Source organism: Siniperca chuatsi, linkage group LG6 (assembly GCF_020085105.1).
Source record: "Siniperca chuatsi isolate FFG_IHB_CAS linkage group LG6, ASM2008510v1, whole genome shotgun sequence".
Classification (NCBI taxonomy): domain Eukaryota; kingdom Metazoa; phylum Chordata; class Actinopteri; order Centrarchiformes; family Sinipercidae; genus Siniperca; species Siniperca chuatsi.
Window position 1 is genome coordinate 12,448,624 of NC_058047.1, and position 14,843 is coordinate 12,463,466.

The window sequence follows — 14,843 nt, forward strand, 5'->3', positions numbered from 1 at the left end:
TGTTCAAAATTCATTTGTTGAACCAACAACAACAAGATTTCGTGTTTTTGCTTAAAGACAATCATTTTCAAATTGCGGAAATCTCAGATCATTATTAACATGCAATAAGTTGTCTATGTTTTCAGTTCTGCTGACAAATTGTATGAAAAGGTAAAAACACCAGCTTCTTATTGGATAAAAGAAACATGGTAGGCAAGTTATTTGTTGACCAAAGAATAATAGATAGTAGACATATTAGACTTTTTTTTTATACACAGCACTTAATATACAGCATTATCTGTCCACTGTGTGGACAGAGATGTGTGTGAGAGGAGAGGGTGCCCAGACAGCTTAACAGTTTAAGATCAATGTTAATGATGTAAACACTGACAAATACTCATGCACATTTCTGTTCCACACTGACGCCTACTGGTTTACACACTAAGGACCAATTACAATATATTCCTACAGGAGCTTCTGGTGTACCTGTGCTTCTAAATAGTTTCTTTAAAGTTTAGTGTGCTGTCTGGTATTTTTTCAACTCCTTTGGCACAGCATATCTGAATTGTAGCATTTTTGTAATATTCCTATAGTTTAACAGTATGTTTAAAGTGATCTTATATGGTGCTGCAGGATCCCTAACATTCCTATAGGTGCTTGCAGTGTCTATTCCACAGTAAACATTTAAAAATGACCTTATTTCACAGTAATATTCATATAGGGTGGATATTTTTCCTATGATACTCGTAAGAAATATCTTATGTTATTTAGGGACGGGCTGTAAATAGTTAATCATAGCAGCATCACATAGGCAGCTATAACAAGACATAAAGGGTCTTTCATTTTGCATGATCCACTCCTCGCCCTGTGTATGTAAGTGCAGTAAGAGGCTGAGAGAGCAGTGATTCCTCCGGGTGTCCGTGCTGGAGGCAGAGCAGCCGGTGACACCGCCCTGTCCCTGCCTGCACACAGAAACAACATCCAGCTCTGGTCCTGGATGTGACAGCAGGTCTGCGGCCCAAACCTGACAGTCTCAGCACTTTATCTGCGCTCAGACACACCTTGTTTACTTGAGCATGACAGTCACACACGCACAGCCGTTCAATGGACTGGCACGCAAAACAAAAGAAGCTAACAATGTCACCCATTTTCCCTCTAATGTGCAAGACGTCGTGCAAGACTGCGCCGGTGGTAACAGGCTAACACGCCACCGTGAATCCGTGCCAACCCCTCACCTGTCAGTCTGCGCCAACAACACGCCGCATTAAAGCCGTCCCAATCCGTCTGCAGACTCTGCAGTCTCCAAATGTAACAGTATGTACGAAGAAGAGCACGGGACCCGGTGTTGGGATGTTGAAATCTCAGCCAGCGTCTCCAGAAAGGTCACTTCTACCTTCTTTCTTGTACACAGCTCGCGGTTGCCATGCGGACGCAGCCGCAAACCACCAATCAACTGTGGCGACGACGCCCGATGGTCACACCTACAACACGGCGATGCAACTTTCAGCTGTAGAGGGAAAGTAAAGACCGTCACTAAGTATCGTAAACATTATTGAAAAGAAACTAATAACCTGTGTTTTCTGCTTTCTCTTCCGACATTTAACTACATCAATGGATTTAGTAAACCCCATTAATATGCTAGTACAAATAGTATTTAGCCTGAACGTTAGCATATAGCTAATGGTTGATATCCCAAGTTAATCTGAATTCTGGTCAGTAAAAATCATGAAAAATCACTCTAAAAGGTCTGGATTCATTAGCTGCAAATGCCATAAATCACATCACCCTAAGGTGGTAAATTAATACGAACTCATCAATTGTCTTTATTGTTTTAATGCTGTGGTGGACAATAAAGTTCCTAACTTTACTGTACTCCACATTCCACAATCATTTGATAACAGAAAGGGATGTGAAGCTTTTCTAAGAAACTTACCATTTTAGTCCAACTAGACCCTAGTGCAAAACCATAATCAATGTAGATCCCAATTCATCATACTAAGTACTGCTGTACCTTGGAATAGCTGGCTTGGGCATTAACAGGTTTAAAAAGTACCTTTTTGAACAGTTATTCCTCCACATTAGGTATAGCTTCATCTCCTGCTCTGCCAAACTCAGCTAATGTGGCCTGCTCTTTCCTCAGGATATAGCCATTTTTTCAATTTGTATGTGGATGATACATAATTTTGCATTATAATCTTGTTATCAATAGTGACATTAGTAGCCTGATTACTCTTACCTAATGTTGGATGTCTCATAACTTTCTCCAGCTCAATGAGGATAAGACTGAGGTTATGCAACTGAATGCCTTTAATTTGACACTGATGCCTCACACAAAATCTCTGATATAGTCCCTCTAAAATGTCTATTCTAAAACTGTAAACAACAAAAAAAGAATAAATACTTAAATAAATAACAAATAAATCAAATTAATATTTCCATAAATGTTGCAGGGTTAAAGGTGTGACACCCCATGTTGTCAGACCACAAGACTGTCTTTACGGCTCCATAATAACTTCTATATAAATAATATCAACCCTCCTGACTTTTCTTTCAATTTGCACATGGTGATTGGCATACTCTTTCCTCCTTTGAAATAGACATTTTATTTTTACAATTAATGCACATAAATGCTGAGGCCATGCTTAGTTTTATTTAATGCAAAAAAGAAAAAAAACAAAATGAAACTACATGTTCAGCAATACGTTGAATGACAGCACAGCGTCTGACAAACAAAACAAAGTCATCATAGTGGATAGGTATAAGCTCACATGAACACACTGTACAATATCATTACAGTTTAAATAATCATTTACCTTGGCCTTAAGCAGCCAACAGCTGGTGGACAGAGCTTCTGTGGACAGATCCTTCCAGTAAACAGCAGAGAAACACTTCTTCACTCTGTCATACTAGATTACATTTTCAAAGACATATACATGCTCTCTTTTGGTCATAAATATCCCCCCAGCTGAAAACAATGCACCACGTTCGCAGATTTTGTTTTTGTTGGAAATCGTACCTGCAAATGGTGTTGATTTGACATTCGGGGGCAAAAGGAACATGATACTGACACCAATGAAACTCTGTGGCGAGTCTCTACCCGTATGCAGCAACAAAGATCTTCCCTATTCTGCCTTGCATTATTTTGTGAAATTGGTTTTCCTAATAATTGAAAAAATATATATAAATCTAACAAAATTATTAATTATTTTAGGACATGTTGCATCTGTAGGCAACAGACAAATATTCTGCTAATACACACTCTTCACATAATGTTACGTAAGAGCAACAGTTGAAAGTGACACAACCATAGTAATAGCGTAGCCATTCTAATGAATCAGGCAATACTTGCTGTGATGTATGACTGGCTTTATTAAATAGCAGAGCAATTGATTTTTGAACTAATCAGCAATCTAAACTTTGTATATGCACTATGTTCACTACATTTGGTGTTTGGTGGATGCTTTTACCAGAAGTGCCTTAGAGTATCAAAAGTGCAGACTTTGTTAAGATGAGTAAGCCAGGTGTAAATCTGAAGAATTTAATACTGTCAAGAAAGTACTAGTACAACAGTTTAATTTGAAATCCTGAAATTGATATAAAGAGAAATACTTCTTGGGTGTCATTATGTCTTGGAATTCAGTCATATTCCTGATACCAGTGGGTGAGAGTGTAAGCATACATTATATTAATATACTGCAAAGATCCTACATGGCAGCATTTCTAAATAAAAACAAAATAATACTGAGCTGTTTTATTTGTTCACAAATCCCCTGTAAACCAGCAGCAAAGTGATCTACAACACTGGTTCTCAACCTGCTGAAGCAATGCCTCCTTGTAAAACCCATGTGTAAGCAAACCAGAGGGTTCACTTTTACCCTTAAGGGATGATTTTTATTTTCAATGTTTCAATTAATTTTACTAAATTATTGAAATACATCTTGAGCTTGCAACTACTTTTGTATATTACGGGAAAAAGGATTTTGACACAACAATTACAAACATGACAGCATATTTGCATATTAGAAATATTTTTTTTCACACATCATACATTACAGCTCAAATCATCCGCAGGTGTCCTGACCCACAGGTTGAGAACCAGTGATCTAGAGTAACGTCCTGCATTCTTTAAAATCACTTTCTCAAAAAGGGTTCTGAAAAAGCTGAAACTTCTTGGCTTTGTTGAGCTGAACACACGTGTACCGTGTGGCTAACACTAGCTGTATGCAATTAGTTTTTTGGCCCTTTGTAGTTTTACGTACCTTAATATACAAACTGTTTTACCCACAGAGATGAAGAAAAAAGTGTTCTTCCAAGTACAAAAAAACCCCAAACCCATCTGTATACGCTGTTTTACAATCACCTCATTGCACTCACACGCTAAAACAAAACGCGCATAAGGCCACACATTAACAGGATAATGCAAACACAAATCAATCTGTACATGAATTAAAAACATTCAGTGCTTCAGTGTACCCAATAAAATGTCCTTGCATTCATACTGTCTCTTTTTTGACGTTTGGCACATAGGAAACAACACTCACACATGCCTTCATAAACTGACTCAAACATGACAATCTCTAAAAACACAGAAGTGATAAGCATTTGATAAGCAACATCATTCTTCAACAGTGGCATACATTCCAGTTGTTCATAATCTTTGAATCCTATCATATCCAGTCCAGAGTAAGTAGGAAAAACAAGGATAGGAATGCAATGAGAGGAAAAACGAACAAACATAAAAAAGACAAATATGCATTCATCTAACTGGCATTGCAGGTGCTTGAATCTTCATGGATATGTACAGTGAAGTGCAAATTGAAATGGGTATGTTCCATTTGAGGGGGAAATGGTGGTGTTTGCCGTATCAAGTTCTATTAGGACTGGGCAGGCACTACTTTTTTAGGGGTGGCTGGCTTCTTGGTTTGCCAGAGATGGTTGTGGATCGTCACCGCGTCCACGCTGGCCGACATGGTCTTGGCTGGTATCTGGCTGAACTGCTTCTTGTCCGAGTTATACTTGTAGAGGCCGTCGATCATCTTGCGTGTGATGCTCTTGGGGCCGATGCCTGTCAGCTTGTTGATCTCCTCTGTCTCGGGGCAGTAAGTGTAGAGAGAGCGGAACTGGCAGCCGGCATCTCGGAACAAAACCAAGAAGTTGTTGGCCTCCGATTTCTCCATTTGCTGTAAAGGTCAGAGGAGAAAAGCTCATTAGATACAGTATGAAGGTCATGTATACTAAAGGTTTTGGTTATATTTGGCTCATTCTTTGGACTCTTAAGCATAAATTTAGCTATTTAAAAGTGTGTCTGTCCTGTGACTTAGATTGGCTTAAATGCTAAAATGTTTTTTATAAAATATAGATATTTCTTTGACTAGCCATTCTTGTGACAAATCAAACCTTTATTCATACAAACAGTTAAAAAAAAAATGTAAATCACTGTGATGGATGTTTTGAAATTAAACCCCTTTTATTTACTTCGATGACAGAGAACCAGGCCAGAATCTGTTCCCTGGTTAATGCAAACTCAGAGGCTCAATTTTTTACCTTTTGTCTTGATAAATTCAGTATAATTGTACATTTCATCATTACAACAACACATTCCTATCATACTACTCTGCTGTTTTTCCTTTTAATTTAAATACTATTTTCATTCACAAATTAATTCCACTTATTCTACTTTGCTGGGGGGGGTTTTTCCAGTCAATGTTCAGCCAAGGTAAATTACATTTCCTGCAGAATTTTACATTAAATGTCTTGCAGCCTCAACTTCATTGGGGAGCTTTTATTGTGAAACTCCACCATTACTTGAATACCTGCTTTTATTTGAGAATTTACAGTATATATATTTTTGGGATGTATGTGCCTTTATTTCATACCAGTAAAAACTGACGGTAAAATCGGAAGAGAGACAAAGGTCCCATGTCAGCTTTTAATCCATAATGTTGAAGGTATGTGGCGTGCATCATCAATAGAGCCACCAGGACACCCCGACCCATGCGAGTGAATAAAACAATATCTTAAAAGCTCCATGCTGTTACCTCCAGGATCTTGTTCTTTTGCCCCTCATTAACCTTGCCTGCGAGGCAGCAGTGGGCCAGAGCGTTCTGGATGATGTGCTTGTTAGATTTGGCACTGGGCTCCTTGTATAGCTTTGGCCCTGAATGAGAACAGAAGAGTGAACATCAGGATAAGACTGTTGTCATGGCAACTCCTTCAGTTATGTCAAAGAAAAGACTTCCCTCCTTATTTTTACTCTTTCTTTTGATAAATCATGTATGAAGCTGTCTCCTAGTAGCATATCCATGTGTCAGTGGGTAGACTGCCAAAGGAATGTGAGCTATGAATGCAGCATTTAGATGACAAAAAACATGTTCACGCAGCTGATATATTTGGTTTACATTTTACATCTACTGAGGTGGTACAGCCTACCAAGAAGGCAGTGAGACAAGACGATGACTTATCTTTGGACAAAAATTAAAAACAATATTAATAAAATGATTAAAACACTGGTTTCAGTATTAGAATATTAGCTGCACTGGATACAAAAATGACCCATGATGGTCTAAATTAAACACTTCAGAAACTGATAACTAGGTTTATAATGTTATTCCATAACATTAGCTCATGTTACCATTTACCTTTATGATGTTAATATCACGTTTCTTCTCCAAAGAATTTAGGCTGTACTAAAACTGTCGCTGGCAGCTAGTTTTAACTTTTGCACTGACAACGTATGCTGCAGAAGATATGTGCTAAGTTGTCCTACCGGTGTACTCTGTGTTGGATGTAACTGAGGAGGTTGTGGATCCATTTTCCCAGTCCTTTTCTCCATTCCTGCTGCTGGAGCGACTCGGGGACAGGAAGCCATCTGCAGAATCTGGCCTAGAACACACATATACACGCAGAGTATTAGATCACCTTTCTGCATGGGCGCTGCTTCACAACACTCGACAAATTAAACTGTAGACAGGGCAGGTAACCACTGTACTATTATACAAGCCAACTAGATATTTTGAAATACAGTGCCATCTCCAAAAATGAATCCTTCCAGCCATTACAAAACAGCAGCATTAGGATGGTGGCTGGTGTCATTTCCCCATAACTGTGTGAAACAGTGTGTACTATTTCAGCGCACAGTTTGGACTTGGTTTGGGTGTGTGTTGTACATCCTTACAGTAACTAGCAAAGTAGCAAAGCTTGCAAGCACAGGCAGTGAGTGCAGTGATGTGAAGCAGTCTGGCACATTTATGGTCAATAAAAGAGGTCAATCAATTATAGTGCAGCACTTGGCATTTACTTGGACTGCAACTGCATTAGGTGTCCCCTCTACACATTGGCATTCTCTTTTGAGAATTGATTTCCAAATATACAGAGTGAATACCGCTTATTCCATAGGGATTTTGATGCATTTATAATATACACTATTCTGTGAAAACCAATGAGCACAGGAAATATACAGTAAGAGCAACTAAAGCCAAACTTAACTCAAACGTGCTTGTAGTGCTTTATTTCTGAATGTAAACTGCCCACGTTAGCAAGTCATTTTAGCTTTCTTTAATTTCTCAAAAAGGCAAAATCTTCCAAAAAGGATATAAAAGTCTAATTTTGATTAAATATATCTTCCCATGATATGATGATATGAACTGATATTAAGTGACTATCTTGAATATCTTAAGAAACAATATCAGGTTAAATGACTTGATAAGATGGATGTGTTATGCAGGGTGTGTTCTACATAACTGGTCTGTGATGTAGTGACTCTGAACAAAAGTAAACAATTTTCTTGTGTTGATGTTTTATCGGGTGTGAAAAAGCCAAAGCAGGAGTGTAAATTGGTGAGGAAGGCACAGCAGAAAGGTAAATGGAAGAAGAGAAGCGGTTGTTTTGTGGTGGAGATGCTGCTAAAAGCGTAGCATTAGACCAGTGCTTTGAAGTTAATCATAAGGAAATATGTTGCTTTTCCCATAAGTGCTCGATCAATCCATAATAAAACCCAGTGTGGGGACAGGGTTTCAGTGCAGGATTGAGCTCAGGACAGCATGAAGTGCCATAAGGTTTAACTGCCAAGCAGAAACTAACCTTCTCCTTCTCAGTTTAGGAGAGCTCAGAAAGTAGAAGAGACTGCCAGAGGCTAAACTAGTACTTCTGACAGGTGTGAAACAGCAGGAAAGAAAGTATTACAATAAAGAAGATATACAGGAGAAATGTTAGACCTGAGAACTGGAGTAAGTCTGGAGAGCTTGGCTTAAAAAAACAAAACAACAAAAGGTCAGAAAATATCACCATTACTGCACATGATGAACAGTTAAAGACTTTTTAAAGTTAAGTTAAACATTTACTCCAAAGTCAAAGTTTTCATATTTTCAGGTTTCACATGAATCTGTATGACCAGAGAATTCAACCTAATTTTGTGCAGATGTTTTCATGTATTTTTCAAGATTTATATTTACAGTTTATAACATGAATTTAGTTAATGCTTGTTTTATATTATTTTTATTTGTGTGGTGTTTAATCACCTATATTGAACAGAAAACTCTGTATTTCTGTGCTTCTCTCCCTCTGTTTTGTCTGTTCAGACTGAAAGCAGAGGAGGAGCGCACCAGTGTGCATATACTCTATATATTATGCGTGGATTTAATGCTCATTTACTGTGGCTTAGTAACTGTAATTCTTAAAGCAAGTGAACCAGGTTAAAATGATTAATTATTCCCAACATTAGCAGTGTGTGTATTTTTGTTCCTATTTTTGATCATCCAGCAAACAACAAACTGGCATGAATGCACAGAGGTTTTCACATTTATCATATTTTACTGAACATATCCCACTGCTTTATTCCTGAACAAATCAGAGTTATGTATCCGAAAGTATGAAATCTTGTAAAAAAATAAATAAATCCCACCCTTTTTATTGCATTTCACATGACATGTTACACCAGAGTTATAAACATCTCACCTCGGCGCTCTCTTCTCAGAGTGAACACTGTCGCTGTCTCCCAGGTTGAGGGAAGCGAGGGACAAGCTGGAGACTGAAAAGACACGTTGGCGTGAACCTGGATGTGAGACGAGATGTGGCACAGCACGACACAGTTACACCGACACCACAAACAACAACACCAGGCTGTCCGCTATGTTTTGTACCAACCCTCTCACAGAGCAATGCAGGTGTGTTATGACTAAAATGAACTCTCACATCCAGTAATACACACAAAATTCATATGGACACACCCTATAATACAAATATGTATTAATACACATTATATAATACTTCATTTAATTGACATGTTAAAAAAAATACAAACACACACTAGTATTGCATTGCTCCTTCAGTATATCATGTTAAATTTCAATTTCTACTGTATAATTTTAGATACAACACAAAAACATTGTTGCTTGTTATTATTTCCTGTTAGATATAATGTCGATAAGGCTATGAATATATACATTTATATAATGTAATATCAATGCCAATATTAATACAAATATTACAATTCACCCAGTTGAAAGCTAAACTTGACCAAATTAGATAAATATTTTTGTATTTTACTATATAAAAACAAGAATAACTTATTTGAGGAGATGTCAGGAATGTGATACGTAAAACATTCCTGAGTGGCACAAAGCAAAGTGGCAGCAGGACACAGATTCGACAGATGGAATGAGCTTGACCTCTCTCAGTGGGGGTCATCTCCATGGTTACCTGTGGCAGCTTTGACAGGGGTTTTGGGGGAGTCCATGCTGTCGCGATGCATGGACTTGGGGCGACCCCGCCTCTGCTTGGCCCCACTAACTGGTCGAGGTTTAATGACGGTGTCCATGTCCTCCATCAGTTTTAGCTGCTTCCTCCTGAGATATTCCTGCTTGATGAACTCCCTCCTGGCCTTGTCTTCCTCCTTCCTGGTGCGCTCCTCCTCTGCTTTCAGTCTGAACAGACAAAACGGAGGGAGAGAAGCAGAGAAATACTGAATGAGTTTTCTGTTCAATATAGGTGATTAAACACCACACAAATAAAAATAATATAAAACAAGCATTAACTAAATTCATGTTATAAACTGTAAATATAAATCTTGAAAAATACATGAAAACATCTGGCACTGCGGTCACACTTTCTTTACTTTCTGATGCAAATGAACTTGATAATTTTCTGGACAGTAGTGGAGTGATCTAACATATATGTCTTTTTTAAGATTTAAAACAGCAAAAATAAAAAATAAATCAAGTGACTTTTAGAATAAGTCTTCAATATTTCTAATGGTGGATATTCATTTAATAACAATCTGCGTAAATAAATTAACTTTTGCCAGAATAAAGAACAGACCACACAACACTGCGTTCTGCGCTCTTAAAATGTGTATGGACTTATTTTCCAGATGTATTAACATACCGAGCATCCTCTTTCTTCTGCTCCAACTCAGCCTCCAGCTGCATCTTCCTCTGCTGGCTCTCCTTTTCCCTTCTCATCCTTTTCTCCAACAGTGCAGCCCTCTTCTGAGCCATGTTCTCATCGGCCTTTCCATCCGCCTGAGTCACGAGGGAAACAGAGTCAGTCACCTCACACTGTTCGAGGTAAAGTGTGTTCTAAGCAGAATGAAAATCCAGTAACATTTAGTGAATATTATTCATTAATGTTTTGTAGCTGCTGTTCATTGAGCAAAGCTGACCTTCCACGGTTGTGACACAGATCAAGAGCCAGAGCTGAGTGTTATTATAGTGCGATACTCCTTAAATTTTTTCATTCATTTAATCTGATATAACAGAAGGAGATAATCGAAAACCTGAGCTGTTATTGTGAAAGGTTGACTCTCCTTTGTGTAATTAAATATAGTAAAAAGGCTGGCAGAGGCAACAGAGTAGAGAGCGTACATTCCTCTGTATTCACTTTTATTATGCAATTTTATGTTATTATTCTGTTCTTCATATTCTTTGTATTATGGGACTACAATGAAACCTTAAACAAATCATTATTTAATGGATATTTGTGGCCACATGTCACTGCAGTTAAGATAGTTTGCATGAAACATTGACTATAGCAAGAGAGCAGGAGACTATTGAAAACATGATTTGTCAAATGTCAGAGGTCAGACCTTATACACACTCCGAATTAGGGCTTTTACGATTGCAATATGATTCACAATAAGTGGGAATGATCATTTTTGCATCACACTTTTCATTTACACTGAAAAAACTATTAAAAATCGTGATGATGTGACATTTGTTGGTGTCTGTACCAAACAAACATGTTTTCTTACATCTGGAGAACAAGATTTGTTGGCCAGGGCATCTTTGTAGCACCACAGTACTTCATTATAATGCTGTTTTGTCACACATTTTAATTTTATCAAAAAAGTGCAGCTTCTGTGATTTGGATATTACACTTGGCCTTATTGCTATTTTGATAATATTTCGATTAACTGTGCATCCCTACTCCGAATGTATTGTAAATATAAAATCATGCTTTTATACCACTACAATAACAAATTTAATTTGAATTCAGTTGTTTCCAATATAGGCACACCAAGCTGCTAATTGCAGTACAAACTGGTTTCATCTGGAGGTTTATTTCATGTGAACATCCTTTGCTCATCTCTCAGCATCCACCCTCACAATCTATTCAACCTTTCTCCAACCCCACATTTCCACAGCTGTGCCTGAATTATTCACAGCAGCCCCAGTTTTATGACCTATATTGAAGCCCAGACTGCAGCTAGCAAGCTATCTTACAGCCCATAAATGGGAAGATGACGCTGTTGACTGGGCACATTTCCTGAACCATTCATCATCTTATGTTAGGAACAAACATGGCTGCCCCAGGTTCAAATGTAATTGCCCTTTTTCCAGAACTCTGCCACTGCATTTTAAAGCTTCCAGTTGCGCTACATGGATGCGACCCGGACTCTGCATGCTATGGTTTTTGTGATTTATGCTGCTTTTTCTTTGTTCTTATGGTTTTTATGATTGATGATCTTATTGCCTGTGTTGTTACTCTGCACTGTTTACTTAATGACTCCGCACTTGAGTTCCACTGAGTCAAAACAAATTTCCCATTGGGGACAAGTACATCTTATCTTATCTAAAGAAACATTGAGTGGTAAATTTACATTACGCATTTGGGCTTTCTGCAAATCCACTTTTTATTTATTATGAGAAAGTGCTCATATATAGACAATGGTCACATGAATGAACGTCAAAATGAATGAAGGAGTTTCAGTTATTGTTTGTGTTATATGGTGACAGTTCTTTGAATTAACAGCCTACCTTGAAGAAGAAACCACGACACATCTTCTGTTCGTAATCCGAGCCTTCCACATTACCCTGCTGCATCTCCAAATCATCACAAAGTGTCAGATCCTCCAGTGGCTTGATGACTGACAGAGGAACCTCAATCAAGCTGCTCTTGACTTGGCCTGAGGCTTCTGACTGGGGAAGAATCTCTGTAGGTGTCAGCGTGAAGGTCTCTACCACAGGGTGGGCCAGAACCTCAGGAAATGATGACTCTATGGTAGGTTTGAGATCTGCAACTGACTGAACTTTCTGGTCATCTGTTTCCACGTCAGTGATCTTGGATTGGCTGTGAACCTCTGTTTCCTGGGTTTGGCATTCGAATATTTGTTCTCTTTTGTTCTGCAGGTTGGGGGAGCTGGGGGGTGAGTTGGCTACACATATACTAGCAAACTCCCTCTCTGGGGAAAGGAGTGACTCCGTCTCCTTGTTTTTATCTCCATCTGAGGCTACTGTTGCTGGATTGGCGGTTGCTGGTTTCTCCCCCATGTAAACGAAGGAACTTGCCAAGGGGTGGCAGGGAGAAAATCGGCGTAGCCTGGGGATGCTATCGACAGATTGCGGGGCAGTTAGGACTCGATTGTAAGGGGCCAGCTTTAGCTCGCTGGGACGAGTGGTGCGAGGATTACGTGAGTGGAAGGAGGCAGATTTGCGTTTGATGCTGGTTGGAGAGCGGTGGGTGGAACGAGGGGAGTCGGCAGGAGAAGAGGGTCCTGAGGATCGGGTAACAGCCCCTGCTCGACTGTGTTTTTGTGGTGATGGGTCTGTATGTGGAGGAGGGATGACCCACGCCTGCTGATGTTGTTGCTCCCTCATGGCCATGATCACTTCTTGCTGCTGAGCAAGTCGCTGCATCTCAGTCTGAAGGAAGGCTAATGAATGGTTAAGTTTCTCAATAGAACGTGTATACTCGGTGAGATCTACCTCAGTTAGCTGAGCATGGCTTTGCCCACCTTCCTCTCCTGCACCAGGTGACTTTGTCCAACAGGAGCCTGTGCTGCTTTGCTCTGCCCCATCAGGTGTGTCTGCCTTGCTCCTCCCAAATTTGAAGGTGGGACTTGTGCTTGCTGCCTTGCCTTCTCCCTCGATTTTCCCTCCTTCCTCTCCACTGGCGGCCCCATCTCCTTTTCTCTTCACCACATTGAGAAACGCTGAGTGACCCATCTTTTGCCGATGCCTTGTAAAAGCAGCCTCCACTTTCTTCTTTTGTGCTTCGATGGCTTTACGTTTCTCTTCCAGCCTCATCCTCAGCTGTACCATCTCTGTAGCCATGACCTGAGCGGGGTCATTGGGTGGAAGTTGTACAGGTGTGGACGATGCTTGAGCAGTGAGGGGTGGTGTGGTTTGTTGATGGATGGGGCTGTGCTCAGGGGTCGGGGCCCAGGAGACAGATAATGGGAGGCCAAACTCAGAGCCCTCAGGAGTGGTCTTAAGGGAGCTGCTGCTACACCTCCCTGAGTCTGGCGCTGATGGAATGTGCTTCCTCATCTTCTGTTCGGCAAAGCTGGTCATCTTCATTCCTGAGGGGGATTTGCTCTGACTACTTGGGCAGGGGCTTGGCGTGTCCATATCCAGGTCCATGTTCACAGAGCAGTCTTTCAAAGAGGAATCCTCATCCAGCATGTCTTCTGTTTGGATATGGATACCAGTGTCCACCTCGGTGGTGTCTGTGGTGCTCAGAGGCCCTTGGGAGTCCAACTCTGACACAGGCTCCAAGCCAACACCACAAGTGGTCCCGTGATCCTGACTGTGCAGGAAGAAACCATTGTTGATCCGCTCCGCTGGGGGCTTATTCGGGCTGTGGATTATCTGGAGGGCTTCCTCCACGGAGGGAGTTGTTGCCATGACACTTCCATGTCCGTTGGGGTACGCTCGCCTGCCAGGCTCCATACCAGCCAGGCTGTCTGGGCAGCCCTCCTCCTCAATGCCGACACTCTGACCGTTCACTGGCTGGAAGGACAGGTTACGCTTCATTCCACGGGGCAGGTGGTGGACCCTGAAGCCAGAACCATCATCAGTGCTGACGGACCTGACCATGCCACGTGTGGAGGAAAGAGAGGCTGGAGCAGAGTCCTCTTTGTCAAAGGGGATGTCAAAAGACACCCCATAAGGCCCAGACCTTAATAGAAAAAAAAAAACTCTAATTAAATTTTCAGATATTTTTTTGTATTTCTAACAAATTTTAAATGGTTACTTGATGATTGGGGATTGGATATTTTCAATGAGCAGCACACGAACAGGACAGCTATATTACCAACCTTTTCTCTTTGGGCCAGGTGCCGAGGTTGCCATCGACAAAGGACATTGAGGTTGACCTCTTGATCTCTCCTGAATGACACAAGTAAGCAAAGTAAAAAACAAAACAGAAGTTGTTGTACCTACAAGTTTGTAGATTACAAGTAATCCTATTTTGATATTCATATCTAATACTACAATTCTAGTATAAAAAAGAAACATTAATAAAAATCACCTGAGTTTCGAGGCTGGGGTCGGAGGGGCAAACTAGAGAATAAGAGAGAGAAAATGTCAGACATGTTATACATTGTAATATACAGTCTATTTTCATTGTCCTTTTTAACTTTAATTTGT

At 40.0% G+C, this 14,843-nt stretch overlaps 1 protein-coding gene across 4 annotated transcripts in view; it reads right to left on the bottom strand.

Annotated features, from left to right (window-relative positions):
* Positions 1-2,607: 2,607 nt before the first annotated feature.
* camsap2a (calmodulin regulated spectrin-associated protein family, member 2a) overlaps positions 2,608-14,843 on the bottom strand; it is a 53,907-nt gene continuing 41,671 nt past the window's right edge. For 2 of the 4 annotated variants that reach the window (XM_044200691.1, XM_044200693.1), the window contains 9 exons: positions 14,725-14,756; positions 14,513-14,582; positions 12,231-14,373; positions 10,360-10,496; positions 9,676-9,899; positions 8,932-9,004; positions 6,746-6,861; positions 6,018-6,136; positions 2,608-5,159 (listed from right to left, as the gene is read on the bottom strand). In XM_044200691.1, the coding sequence (XP_044056626.1) occupies positions 4,854-5,159; positions 6,018-6,136; positions 6,746-6,861; positions 8,932-9,004; positions 9,676-9,899; positions 10,360-10,496; positions 12,231-14,373; positions 14,513-14,582; positions 14,725-14,756 (3,220 nt within the window). In that variant the 3' untranslated portion in view covers positions 2,608-4,853. Of the gene's footprint in view, positions 5,160-6,017; positions 6,137-6,745; positions 6,862-8,931; positions 9,029-9,675; positions 9,900-10,359; positions 10,497-12,230; positions 14,374-14,512; positions 14,583-14,724; positions 14,757-14,843 lie in introns of all 4 variants that reach the window. The other 2 variants (XM_044200692.1, XM_044200690.1) reach the window with 1 other exon arrangement.